The sequence below is a fragment of the Siniperca chuatsi genome, linkage group LG20, assembly GCF_020085105.1.
Source record: "Siniperca chuatsi isolate FFG_IHB_CAS linkage group LG20, ASM2008510v1, whole genome shotgun sequence".
In the NCBI taxonomy this organism is placed as follows: Eukaryota; Metazoa; Chordata; class Actinopteri; order Centrarchiformes; family Sinipercidae; genus Siniperca; species Siniperca chuatsi.
This window is the reverse complement of record NC_058061.1, coordinates 26,456,880-26,471,612: the sequence shown is the minus strand read 5'-3', so window position 1 is coordinate 26,471,612 and position 14,733 is coordinate 26,456,880. Positions and strand designations below refer to the sequence as shown.

Sequence of the window (14,733 nt, the reverse complement as noted above, 5' to 3'; positions counted from 1 at the left end):
GAGGAAATGGAGGGTTTTACCGTTGCTTGAGCTTGGAGGGCTTCTCCTGGTTATAATCTTTGTGGTTGTTGAATTCGTCTCTCTCGGGTCCATTGGGACCATTGTGACCATGAGAAGTCTTCATCAGGACCTCAAAGTCTGACACAGTTTCAAAGTCCTCCAGCTCCTGCAGAAACAGTGAACATACCACACATATTCTCAATCATATAGCCAACCCTACTGTGTACACTTGCAGGTAAATATGAGCAGTAAATGGTAAATGTGGTAAGCTTTCCTTTAATAGTTCTATGAACAATGTAAAATAGATGAAATACATGTACAGAGATGTACAGTATGCAGTTGAGTTAAGAAATTCAAGATAATGTGCAGCAGCAGAATATACAATAAAATCCAGTGGAGGAAACTGCTACACAACCGATGGATTGCATTTGAGTGTGTGGAAAAAACAAAAGTATATGTCGGTCAATGTCAATATATCTATCTGTGTTAACTACATGTCAGTGTGTCTGTGGTACTGTTACCCTCTTTGGTGAGAAGAGGCTGTCGTTAGGTGAGGATCTAGAGAAGGATTCGGCACACTCTATGGGCATACTCAGTCTATAGAAGGTAATGTCAGTGTAACTGTTCTGTGAGCCAAATGACCTCTGGGTGACCCTTAGGCATGGACATGACTCAACTGTCCCATCTATCCTTGTCACCTGAAAAAGGAGGAAAAATCAAAAACCATTAGTTCTGTCTGTACTGTCATTTTAGCATGTTACAATCAGCTCGGCTTAATTTCTCAGTAGTTTACTGAACAGTTTTGTGGGAAAAGACAAAAATATTGAAATGTGTCTGAAGGGATTACATTTCAGTCCACATCTCAGCCAAATGACATTTAAAGCTCTACCAAAAATCTACAGTAACTGCAGATTCTACCAGGTGCTAGCTACGTGGTCCTGATTGTGTATTGCAGGTGGCACCTCTTACCTCTATGTGTTGGTGGTTGGGGGGTACAGGTACAAACTGAGGCAGCCTCTTGCTGAGCCACATGGTGACATCCCGGTTCATGTTGACAGCGAACGGTTCGTAACCTTCCTGCAGGCCGCAGATGGTGAAGTACTTCAGAGTGCTAACATCTTTACCAAAGTTCATTCTCCCCACCTGACACACACCCAGACTACACACTGGGATAAAACCTGGAGACGGACAGAAGAAATCAAATACTAAGATGAAGCGTTTTGTGCATTACCACCTGTAACACTACGCATAGAGAAACCTTTTAATGGACCATTTGAATGAATTTGAATTAGGAATTTTTTCTGAAAATGTTATCAAGCACTGATTAATAATTACATGTCACACATCTGACTGCAGGCAGGGCCAATGGCGTTTCAGCTTTGAAAATGTTCAGACATACAGTGGTGTGAAAAAGTGTTTGCCCCCTTACTGATTTCTTTTTATTTTTGCATGTTTGTCACACTTTGTTGTGTTTCAGATTATCAAATAAATTTAAATATTAGTCAAAGATAACACAAGTAAACACAAAATGCAGTTTTTAAATGAAGGTTGTTATTAAGGGATAACATTATCCATACCTACATGGCCCTGTGTGAAAAAGTAATTGCCCCACCTGTTAAAAGATAACTTAACTGTGGTTTATCACACCTGAGTTCAATTTCTCTAGCCATACCCAGGCCTGATTACTGCCACACCTGTTCTCAATCAAGAAATCATTTAAATAGGATCTGCCTGACAAAGTGAAGTAGACCAAAAGATCTGCAAAAGCTAGACATCATGCCGATATCCAAAGAAATTCAGGAACAAATGAGAATGAGATCTATCAGTCTGGAAAAGGTTATAAAGCCATTTCTAAAGCTTTGGAACTCCAGCGAACCACAGTGAGAGCCATTATCCACAAATGGCGAAAACATGGAACAGTGGTGAACCTTCCCAGGAGTGGCCGGCCGACCAAAATTACCCCAAGAGCGCAGCGACGACTCATCCAAGAGGTCACAAAAGACCCCACAACAACATCCAAAGAACTGCAGGCCTCACTTGCCTCAGTTAAGGTCAGTGTTCATGACTCCACCATCATAAGAAACACTTGGCAAAAATGGCCTGCATGGCAGAGTTCCAAGACAAAAACCACTGCTGAGCAAAAAGAAAATTAAAGCACGTCTCATTTTTGTCAGAAAACATCTTGATGATCCCCAAGACTTTTGGGAACATACTCTGTGGACTGACAAGACAAAAGTTGAACTTTTTGGAAGGTGTGTGTCCCATTACATCTGGTGTAAAAGTAACACCGCATTTCAGAAAAATTGTTGCTGCTAAGGGTGGCCCAACCAGTTATTAGGTTTAGGGGGCAATCACGTTTTCACACAGGGCCATGTAGGTTTGGATTTTGTTTTCCCTTAATAATAACAACCTTCATTTAAAAACTGCATTTTGTGTTTACTTGTGTTATTTTTGGCTAATATTTAAATTTGTTTGATGATCTGAAACACAAGTGTGACAAACATGCAAAAAAATAAGAAATCAGGAAGGGGAAAACACTTTTTCACACCACTGTATCTGCCCATGGGGGCCTTACATCAAAAGACCACACTTACAGAGACGAGGTTGAGAGGTTTGTCAGCTGGTGTGAAGATAACTATTAAGCTTCGACATTAATGATAACAAGCAGGTAGTGACCTCGTTGTTCTATAATTGGTATGAAGCTTGTGTCAAAGGGTTTAAACTGTTCTTCAGTATGACGGGGATACTTTGTATGATTTACTTTGTAGCCTTGGTGTTAGTCAAGGTTACAGTAGTATAGGGTTTGAGTTGTGTCTCCAGTTACAGATGCGGGTACATTTGTATGTTGTCAATAACACAGCACCGACCTTCACCAACTTCAAAGTCCTTGAAGGCCAGCTCAGATCCAGAGTCATCCAGCAGCACTTCTCCATTAAGTGTGAACATCATGGTGTGTTCGTTCAGATCCACCATGCAGCCCACCACGTCCCCCATCTGCCAGGCACGCCCAAAGTGCTCATTACCCTGGTGCCAGCGCTGGACCTAGGAAAAAAAAACACTTTCCCCATTTATGACTAATTTGGACAATTTAAAAAAAAAAAAAAATTGTACCACTGCAGTGCCAAGAAACTGAACAGATGGGATGTGTAGAGCAAAGAAAAATCCAGCCACCTTGAAGCCATCAAAGACAAAGGCCTGGTCATCAGATCCCAGCTCCTGGTCTGGGAGGCATCCTGGCCTGGCCCAACCCACCCTCATCTCTCCTGCTGTTAATACCTGGATGAAAAGTACGAATAGGTTAATATCCAGTTTAGGAACTGTAAAACAGTGTCAATAAAACTTCAGTGTGATAACTTGGCATTAGCTGCTCTCTGCAGTCTGTTGGATTTTTTTGGGGGACATTTGACAATAAACTAGTATATTCTGCTTGCTTAGTGTAGATTACAGTGGATCAAGAAACACATGCAGAATAGTCACAACATTTAGTGAAAGGTTTTTAGCATTTCTCAAAGCTTGTGTTCTACCCAGTACACTATAGATCAGAATTGGCCATTGTGAAGGGTCTTAAATTAAACTAAATACTTAATTAATAGTTATTAAGTATCCTATTAGTAATCCTAATAGTTATTAGGATTTCACTTTATATTATTATATTTTTCTATTAAAAAAAAGTCATCACAGTAAGCTTTAAATTTGTATCATGTCTCTTCTTACCTCCAGTTCAAAGTACCACTTCCCTGCAGTAACACAGTAGGTTTTCTCTGCTCTGAAAATGCGGAACCTCTCAGCAGACATGTTGCTGAGGTCAGATTGAGCTGCTGGATGAGAGGAAGGAAGGGAGAGGGGGGAAAGTAAGCAATGTAATGAGCAATCTCATGGATACATTATAATGGAAATAATAACATGTTACATGTTGTGCTTTTGTATAATAAAGGTAGTAATTTTTGCCCCAATAAATTATTATACAAAATTTTAAAATGTTCCTAAAAATGACAAGTCATTGAATGAAGTGATACAATGAAGGATAGGTATTGTAGTGCATACCATGGTCCTGGTCAGAAGCTTCCAGGTTGTATCCATATCCTAGCAGAGTCCTGACAGCCTCTCTCAGACTGTCTTTGTTGGATTTCTTGGTTCTCTCATCCAGCAGAGTGTAGGGGACCAGACGAGGGTTTCTACGATTCTTCACATCCTGAGAAGAGGTAGAGGACAGTAATCAAGACAATCCCTAATAGTTCCAGTGGAGCAGTAAACAAATGAAGACATTTGTTTTCTTTGTGTATGGAGATAACCATTGGTTCTAGTCAGTCAACTGGGTGAATTGGGGAAAACGTTCTATCTTCAGTCACAACTGCCAATTTGCCTTTCTTCTATTGCTACTGGTCTTTTTCCTCTTTGTTTGAAGTTAGTGCTCCTCAGTTTGACTATTTAGACTCAGGATTCCTCCCCACTCAGATGGCATGGCTGTAATTGGCCCAATACAGCAGCTACAAGTGTTTTTTCAGTGCCCTCTGTGAATTGCAATCAGAGATGCCAACTTGTTCTTGACATTTATATTACTGGATTGTCATTATTAGTGATTGTGAAGGCCAAACCACAGGCAGACACCAAAATGTGGTGGTAGTTTGTCTTTCTTTTTCAGCACAGTTAACATATAAACATTTCAAGTAATGACATGACACAGTCTTGTTTTCATTCAGCACACACCTAGTTAAATCTAACTATTTGGGTCTTTAAGGTAGATTAATTACTTTCTTTATTTTAATCATGATTGTATTAGGTTAATTTGCAGTTTAGAGTTAATTAAGATGGTCTAGACCCTCATTCGTCCAGGAGTGTTCCATTGTAGAAAAGGTTTCAGTCGTAGTCATCTGGACACAGAATCAAGACATTTCGGCTCCCATCCGGAAGTCATTCTCAATTGTGAAAATGGTCTGAGAACTCTGAGGAGTCAAAGAAGCCATTTTTGTGAAAAAAGAAAACCTCTCTTTAAACAGAAATGGCAGTCTGAGATTCAACTTGCCAACCGTTTACCACAGTGTATTATCACCATGGTCAAGCCAATCATATGCTAATCAGGTACTTAACAATGATGAGGGAGGTGCAGCCAGAAAACAATAGACCTGATTACTGGGCCATCATGGAAACAAAAGAAGGTCAGTTTCCGGTGAAACTAGGCAGGGTAAACAGCAGACACTCAGGAAGACTCAGGGCAGGGCTTAAGCAACACAGAGTAACTTAAAGTTCTGAGACCATTTTCACAATTGAGAATGACTTCCGGATGGGAGCCGAAATGTCTTGATTCTGAAAACAGTGTCCAGATGACTACGACTAAAACCTTTTCTACTTTAGAGTTAATTGTTTATTCCTGCCCTTATATGTGTAGGGTAGCCTCTGTCTATATGCTGTAAACCCTCCCTTTGACTCATTTGTTAGGTCATCTATGTTTTGTTCAGTCCTCAGTTGCTTTTTGTTTAGTTGCCCTCAACTAAAGTTAAAGGGGTGAGGTGGAGTGTCCTGCCATCATAGGATTATAATACACTAGCAACTACAGCTGTCAAAAACATTTAGTGTAGTATAAAATACAATTTTTCCCTCTGAAGTGAAATACAAGTATTACAGTAAGTAGCATAAAATAGAAGCAATCAAGTAAAGTACAAGTACCTAAAAATACTCAGTCTCGGGTAAATATACTTTGTTACTTTCCACCACTGCAAGTAAAGTCTTTTGACTTGACTCACACTCATTTGTAATGACTTGTGAACTATTAAGATCTTTCAGGTACATTATGAATCAACAGACACGACAACAACACAAACATATACAGGACAGCTAAGGATTGAAGGACAGCGGCAAAGCAGACCACTGCTTCCATCCTGCTGTGTACACTTCACTACATCTGTGGAGCAGACCAGTCACCAATCCAATCACACAGGTCATCCAACTGTCAAACTGCCCCTCAACAAGTGACATTCAGAGATATACTGTAGGAAACACTAAATCACCTCTGTCTGTTTCAACACATAAAAAAACACACACACGTGCACACTGCCCAGTATTTAACAATATGTGTCACAGTCTCCTACCTGTTGGATGCCATAGGTCCAGCCCTGGCGGATGCGGTCTCTTGCCCAGACATTGTGTGCGTTCTCAGCCAGTTTGTCCACCATGGCTTCCTGAGTGGAGGTCAGTTTGATGTGACTCAGGTCCAGAGGAGCAGGTTTATAACCACTGGACAACTCATAGCTGCACAGATAGAGTTGAATCACTGAATCGTTAGCTAGCCAGTTGCTCAACAACCTTCATGTACTGATATCTAAATATTATTTTTGTTCTATCCTATTAATCATCTCATGAAATGTCCCACTGTCTCTATCATTGTATCATTACGTCATGTAAGTATCATCCTGCATCCGTCCTTGTTGAGTTGTGGCATTACTTATCTTTTATTATACTGATGGTTAAGGTGACTTACGTTTGTGACAATTTCATGCTCTTGACTTTCTCTACAGCATGTTCATCTGCTAGGCCAACATGGCAACCTAATGCCAGGAGAGTCCTGTAACACACACAGAAACACACACATGATCAGACACGTAATTTAGTGTTCAGGTTGATACAGACCCAAACATGTTACCATTACCCATACTACAAACATACCACATGGAAACTTACATAGTGAGTTAACTACCTAGTCCAAGAAACTTAGAGTTTGCTAAAGTACAGTATGAACACATCATATGTCATCAGGGCTTAATGGTGTCACAGATAAATATTTGACCTAAATGTCATATCTTATGCTGCTCACAGCACTGATGCATTACTTGAGAGTCTCCAGAGACATCTGTAAGTTGTAGCTTCGCTCTTGTTCAGGAAGCTTGGAGAACTCCACCAGACAGGGGTGTTGCCGCTTGTTATCATCTCGCACCTGAAACACAAACACACATGTCAACTAAAGATTTAGAAAGTCATCGATGCTCTAATATCCTCAAGACTTGATTATTGCAACTCCCTATATTTTGGTATCAACCAGGTCTCTATTGCTGCGTCCAGACTCCTATGCAGACGTAGAAAAAAGGGAACATATTATGCATGTACTAGCAGTTTTGCACTGGCCCCCCGCTCGGTATCGAATTCCTTACAAGACTCTGAGATTCTGCTTGTGTTTAAAGCCCTGTATGGTCTCGCCCCAAGCTATATTACAGAACTTCTATCCCCATACAGTACAGCTAGGCCCCTCAGATCTACAGATGAAGGGCTGTTAACCATCCCACGATCTCGATCTCGTTGAAAACTTTTCGGTGACAAGGCCTTCTCAGTAGCTGTACCAACACTCTGGAATAGTGTTGGGACTCCACAGATGAATTCATTCATTTGTGTGATTTTAACTGAACTTTTGTTAGGAGAGCATTTGAACTCAGCATTCCAAAATCCAGAGAGCATTGAATGCAGCATTCCAGCCACCACTGGTCAGACCTGTGACCCGTGATGTCACCAGGTCAATAAAAGGGGTCAGCGGCCACTGTTCTGTCTCTTTGCTCCACTCTTCTCTCTACACCCGGACCTGATGGTTTGCTGAACCTCGCCGTGGTCTGCTCGGCGCAGATCCACCGACGAAAGGATGAAGGATTAGGCCGCAACACAAGCGCAAGCGTCTTTGTCTTAAGATTTCTGGTTAGCTCACCGCTAACCGAGCAAGCTCTCTCTTCTCCTGGCTTTGTCTCCAGCACTGCTGCTCATCAACAGCTGTTACTGCCGTGCAATCTGCTTGGAGAAGAAACACCGAACTCTCTCTCTTATCTTTGATAATTTTGATAGCCAAATTTAATTGATTGCACTTACACAGTTTTGTACCCTTTTCACCATTGTAAATCCCAACAAATAGTCTCCCTCAAAATATAAGAACAGCAGAATCTCGACATGTTTAAAAGGTGTCTTAAGACCCACTTTTACTCCCTTGTCTACTACCCCTGCAATGATTCTTGACATGGTTTGTATTCTACACTGATATGCATGAATGTCTTTATGCGTGTGTATGTGTGCACTATGTATTTATGCATGTCTTTAAGTACTTCTGTCTTGTGATAATCTTTTTGCTCAATTATGTTTGGTGTGAAGCACCATTTGACCTTGACATAAAAAAGTAAAGGTTAGGACAGTAAGGGAGCCTGTAGCTTGGCACGCTTTGATCTCAGGACACGGAGAACCAACGGACACCTAGATGCATGTAGTCATATAACTGGAGTTACATCCAGGTAACTTCAACATTTGTAGTGCTCTGCTCTCTAATAGGTTTCACTAAAGACAAAACTGCCAAGGAATTCTGTAGTCTGTTAGAAACGTTTGATTTGTTGCAGTATGTGAAAGGACCCACACACAATCAAGGGCACACACTGGATTTAGTTATTAGCAAGGGTGTTGATATTTCTAGCACTTCTGATCATTTCTGCGTTTTCTTTGATATGTCCAAACCAGATAAATTTCTGTCAAAACTAGAATTACCGCCCTGCAGTTCACAATTAACTAGGTATGCTCCAATACGTTGTTTGCAGTCACGTGATTAGTATTGTTTACTCATTGTGTCATCCCTGTTAACATGTGTGTGAAATCTGGAATCACTCAATTCAATTTAATTATGGCTAAAAACCTGTTTTGAGGTCACAATGACCTTTGAGTCAAAAGTGTCACCTATTCATTGTCCGACCAACTGTGAAATATGGTCATCAATTCTTGACTTATAGCCAAAAACATGTTTTGCAAGATCACAGTGACCTTCACATTTGACCTGTGACAACCAAATTCTAATCAGTTCATCCTTGAGTCCAAGTGGACGTTTGTGCCAGATTTGAAGAAATTCCCTCCAGTCGTTCATGAGAATGGGACTGACGGACAGACGGATGGACAGACAGACAACCCGACATAATGCCTTCGGCCAGTGTATCGCCGGCACAGAGGCATAGAAAGGTTTATAAACGCACATACTAGCTGTCCTTTTATGAGAATTATGTCCTTGACAATAAGCTTGACATCCTTTTGACTGTAAAGTTATTGACACCATTGCACCTGAAAGGGTAAGAACCATCTCAGGAAAGCAGAAAGCACTGTGGAAAAACACCCCAGCTGTCACAAGCCAGACGAGAGAATGCAGGAAAGCTGAGTGCAAATGGAAAAAAGTCATCTTCACATTCACTACAACATCTTTAAAGAGAGGCCTTTTTCTGTAACATCATCAACAGGAATATCAACAATTCTCGTGCTATGTACACCACTGTTGAGAAGCTTACTAATCCCCCAACACGAAATTCCTCCATGTCAAACAATGGGACCAGACCACTGCTGCAACCACAAAGAAAGACTTTGGTTAGATTGTCAACATCCAGTGCTTTCAATGCTAAAACTCTGGTGGATATAGTGAAGCTTCTTAATTCACCCACCTGCTGTTTTGACTCCTTGTCAACCAGCTGTCCCTTCTTAAGAAGGACAACCTGGATCCTTTAATATTGAATAATTACAGACCCATCTCAAATCTTCCATTTATTGGAAAATTATTGGGAAAGCTGTCTTGATTTAACTCAACTTTTTAAATGGAAATGGCCTTTGGGGCAGATTTCAAACTGGCTTCAGGCAACATTGCAGCACTGATAGAGGTGTTAATGACATTTGTCTGATACCTGGTAAATCAGGTAATCAGGTATATCAGGTAAAACATCAGTTTTGGTGCTGCTTGATCTTTGTGCAGCCTTTGATACTGTGGAACATAAAATACTACAGACTGGAAAAATGGGTGGGATTGTCTGGCACAGTCCTCAGTTGGTTCAGATCATATCTCAAAGGCAGAGGCTATGCTGTGGCCACTGGTGACCATAAATCTGAGTGGACCACCATGACATGTGGAGTCCCACAGGGTTTGATTATTGGGCCGCTATTATTCCACCAGTGCATGCAACCAGTGCATGCTCCCTCAAATCATACATGACAATAACGCTGCTTATCACAGCTATGCAGACAACACTCTGATTTACTTTCACCAAGTGACTATGGTCCCTTAGACTCACTCTATCAATGCTTAGAGCAAGTAAATAGCTGAATGGAAATACATTTCCTCCAATTAAATAAAGACAAGACAGAAGTCATTGTATTTGGCAACAAGGAGGAAAGAATAAAAGTTATTGCTCAGCTGGATTCCTGCTGCCAGGATTCTAACGAGGACCAAGAGAACTGAGCACATTACTCCTGTTCTTAAATCTTTACACTTGTTTCCAGTTACTTATAGAATAGATTTTAAAATGCTGCTGCTAGTTTATAAATAACTCAAATACATTTCTGTATTTGAAATGTGCTATATAAATAAAGCTGTCTTGCCTTGCTAAGTAGCATGTAGCTCAGTTTTGTTTATAGCCCTTTTCAGACATGGAATATGTAACATTTCTGGGTTCCTCAACTTGTGAAAATTATGGCTTTTTGTCATTCAAACAGGTGACTTACATTAAAAAAACGTTTTTAATCAATGATTTTATTATTGAGCACAATCTTAATTATGTTTTTAACTGAAACTTGGTTAGACCAAGATAACAGTGCAGCTGTTCTTCTAACCCTCCCAACTTCTGTTTTATGAGCGAAGCTAGAGTGCACAAGAGAGGACGTGGAGTTGCCATTTTGTTTAATGATTCCCTCCAATGCAAGAAGATGTCTCATGGAAATTTTGCTTCTTTTGAATATGTGACTCTTCTCGAGCTATATTTCTAAATATCTACAGACCACCTAAATACTGTGTTTTTTGATGACTTTACTGAACTGCTGTCTATAATCTGTATTTGCCTGTGTAGTCATTGTTGGTAATTTTAACATCCATGTTGACAACCTCCAGACAGAGACAGAGGGACTAAAGAACTGTGACTGACTCAGCATGTGACGGAGCCCACACACAACAAGGGGCACACTCTGGACTTCATCATCTCCAAGGGTCTGAACATTTCCAAGGTTGTGGTGACTGATGTTGCTCTCTCTGATTATTCTTATGTTCTCTTTGAGAGTGCTATCTCCGTGCACACACATGTTCAAACCGAGGTGATCACAAAACGGTACATCAATGAAAACACCAGTGAAATATTTATTCAGGCGTTCTCTTCCACACCCACCCCCTCTTGAGTTCCCCAAGGCTCCATTCTGAGACCTCTTCTGTTTAACATCTAAATGCTCCCACTGGCTCAGATTATGGAAAACAACTAAATATGTTATCATAATTATGCAGACGACACACACATTTACATAACAATGTCACAGGGGAACGATGGTCCAATACAAGCGCTGAGTAAGTGCATTGAACAAATCAACGATTGGATGTGCCAGAATTTTCTTCAATTAAACAAAGATAAAACTGACGTCATTGTTTTTGGAGCCAAGGAGGAATGATTAAAAGTCAACACTCAGCTTCAATCAGTAATGTTAAAAACCACAAACCAAGCCAGAAATATTGGTGTAGTCATGGACTCAGACCTGAATTTTAACAGCCACATTAAAACAATTGCAAAGTCAGCCTACTACCACCTGAAGAATATATCCAGGATTAAAGGACTTATGTCTCAGCAGGATTTGGAAAAACTTGACTTGACTACTGTAACAGTGTCTTTACAGGTCTCTCTAAAAAATTGATCAGACAGCTACAGCTGATTCAGAACGCTGCTGCTCGCGTCCTCACTAAGACCAAGAAAGGGGATCACATCACTCCAGTTCTGAGGTCTTTTCACTGGCTTCCAGTTTGTCAGTTTGTTGGTTTATAAAGCACTGAATGGTTTAGGGCCCAAGTACATTTCTGATCTTCTGCTACTGTCTTTTTATATTGCCCTATGTTGCTTTTATGTAAAGTACTTTGAATTGCCTTGTTTGTGGTAGTGTAAGGTTTTTCATTTCCTGTTTTATTTTGTAGTATTCTCCTTTCCTTGTGTGTCTTGTGTTTTTATTTTTATTCCTGTCTGTTTTCCCTCCAGTTTTGATTGTTGGTCCTTCCTTGATTGTTTGCACCTGTGTCTCGTTGTCTCACATCCCCTAGGGTATTTAGTCTGGGTCTCTTTGTTCAGTGTTGGGTCATTGTTGTTACACATGGTGTTATACCTGCCTTGAGTTATTGTTCCTGTCTTGTGAGTTTTCCTGACCTTTGTGTGTGTCACTGTTTGGTACACTTTTTGTTGTACCTGGTTCCAGTGCCCAGTTCCCCGGCAGTTTTACCATGAGTTCTGTTTTTTGGATTCTTTGTCTCCCTTGGACCTTGGCTGGATCCTGGATTTTGTAACTTGCCTGCTCCCTATGTGAACTGTTTTGCCACCTTGGACTCACTTCCCTGCTTCCACCACTACCAGCCGGTAACCTATCTGCCTTTTGCCTGTTTGTTGCTCTGTCTGTCTGCCTGTACCTGCCTGTAAGCCAACAACCCCAATAAACACTGTAGCCATCTGGCTACTTCACCTCATACCGCTTCCTGGTCATCTGCATTTGGGTCCACATACCACTACGCATCATACGACATTGTTATCGAAATGTGCTATTCAAATAAACTTGCCTTGCCTTAATGTTCCTCACAGCTTCGTTCAGACATGACATGACACTTATGGAAAGAGCTGCATGCTCTCGCAGGGTGCCTTGATAGATATTTAAACTTTTTTGCCACTGAAGCCTTAATCATACCTACTTCATAAGGTCCAACAGTGTCCTATTTGCTCACATGTTGTTTGTAAAGTGTTTTGCTCAAAATTAATGTAGAATAGTTTTAATATAAGGAGGGAGCTAGCTGGTCAGCTTATTACTGTGGTTGTACAATGTTTTCTTTTATTACTACTTTTGCCCGCACCATGAGGAGGAAAAGGGATTTATATAGACTGAAGAATCTCACTAACATCATAAAATCTGCTCAATCACAGTGTTTCATTGTTTAAGTTATCATCTTTTTCTTTTGAGCATAGGAGATTTATAACAACTCTTAATCATTGGAACAAGACCTACATTTAATTTCTGTCTGTGCCTATTTAACCTTGTGCTACTGCAGCCTTTACAAAATAATCTAATGGCATTCAATTCAGACTTGTGATTGCTGTCATGACTTTTATGTAAAAGTGACTCAGTTGTTTATTCAAACATGAGACCAACATGTTAAATTACCATTAGATTTATGTAAAGGTGAGCATGTCTAAAAGGGGCTTATAACCAGTGTTTCATAAACAGTATTGAGCTGTTTGTCTGATACTCACTGCGCCATAGGTCCAGCCCAGTTCTATCTTGTTCATCACCCACAGTTCATGGATGTTTTCTGCAAGCTTCTCCCTGATCCTCTCCAAGTGAGGTGGCAGCACAATCTACACACACAAAGACAAACAATTGATATAAATCGCTGTAGACATTACTCTTCTGTTGCTTCAGTCTGGCTATGCCTGTTGTTTTTATCAACTATTTCATAAAAATTGGCATGAAATAAAACATTCATTGGGAAAAGTGGCATTAAAACAGATTTTGGAAAAGGACATTTGAAAAACCCTGCTGGAATTAAATAAAAATGACCTTAAATGAACTCTATTATTAGAAGCAGGATGAAGTAATACTTCATAGTAATTAAATAATTACAAATGTATTGGTTTATTTCACAATTTCATGTTTGTTTGTTTTTTCATATTATTTATTTCATAATGTCTTAATTTTGAACACTTCGGGTCTCTATAAAAGACCACTCCTCTAAGCTGGTAATACCCCGGACAGTGGTCTGTACCTGGCTGGTGTCCACAGGAGTGGGGGTGAATGCTGCCTGGCTCAAAGTGACGGTGGGTCCCAGCAGGTCTTTGGCTGCAGTCTGGTCCTGACTGGGTTCCAGTTTCAGCTTCTCCCTGGGCAACACCGCCTCATAGCAAGAAGCGTAACCTGGAGGAGGAAGGAACTTAAACTCCCCATGACGACCCCCAAGAAGGAAACGAACCCTGCAGTGTAACAGATGACAGGCGGAGGAATCAAGGAGGAGAGATTATGGTTTAGTGGGTATGATTTCAGCATGGAAAAACTGTGTTTATTTACTTTCCCAAATGTCAAAAGAAGAAGTCTGTACAACCCCCAAATCCAGTAAGTTAGTGACTTTGTTTTGTCAGTATAGCTGGTCAGATTTCAGCATTCTGGACAATTTACCAGACAAGTATAGTTATATAGGTGAAAATACATTTAAATAGCCACAAATAATACAAACCAAAGTGCAGTAATGCAATAAATGCATTTTCTTTTGCTGTCTGGAAGTTAAAAATGTGTCCTTTTTAGAAGAAGAAATTTATTTTACTCTTACTAATTCTAGTAGTTATTCCACTATATTATTACTGTTGCCTTTTTATTTTTGCAGTGTTATATTTAACTAGTTGTTCAACAGGCATTGTAAAATATGTTCATCTTATTGTGACACTGAACTTTAATTCTACAAATGATGCACAGTACATATTCAAATCAATATGCGATGCAGTGTTATTCTACTTTAGGTAGAAGAAAATAACGTATCCTGTGTATTTTAGCAAGAAAAAAGCACTTAAAAAAAAGAGGTTGTGGCTGATTATTATCACATAGTATAACTTGTACTACAAAAATATGAGAGAAATATGGCCTTTTTTGGCCTCAAGATGTAGAGGGTGACTTTTGTTCTGCAGAAATATCACGTACCACCTTGAAACTTTTATGGTTATGTGTTTGATGGTCAGACAAAATATACTCAAGATT

The 14,733-nt window shown here is 40.1% G+C and overlaps 1 protein-coding gene across 1 annotated transcript in view; it reads right to left on the bottom strand.

Annotated features, from left to right (window-relative positions):
- The window catches only part of ryr2a (ryanodine receptor 2a (cardiac)), a 275,757-nt gene that overhangs the window by 117,745 nt on the left and 143,279 nt on the right, over nt 1-14,733 (bottom strand). Inside the window, 12 exon segments of the mRNA XM_044179528.1 lie at nt 21-166; nt 522-698; nt 970-1,178; nt 2,868-3,042; nt 3,172-3,276; nt 3,715-3,815; nt 4,045-4,192; nt 6,087-6,246; nt 6,476-6,559; nt 6,825-6,928; nt 13,242-13,346; nt 13,754-13,958. Of these exon segments, the coding sequence (XP_044035463.1) occupies nt 21-166; nt 522-698; nt 970-1,178; nt 2,868-3,042; nt 3,172-3,276; nt 3,715-3,815; nt 4,045-4,192; nt 6,087-6,246; nt 6,476-6,559; nt 6,825-6,928; nt 13,242-13,346; nt 13,754-13,958 (1,719 nt within the window).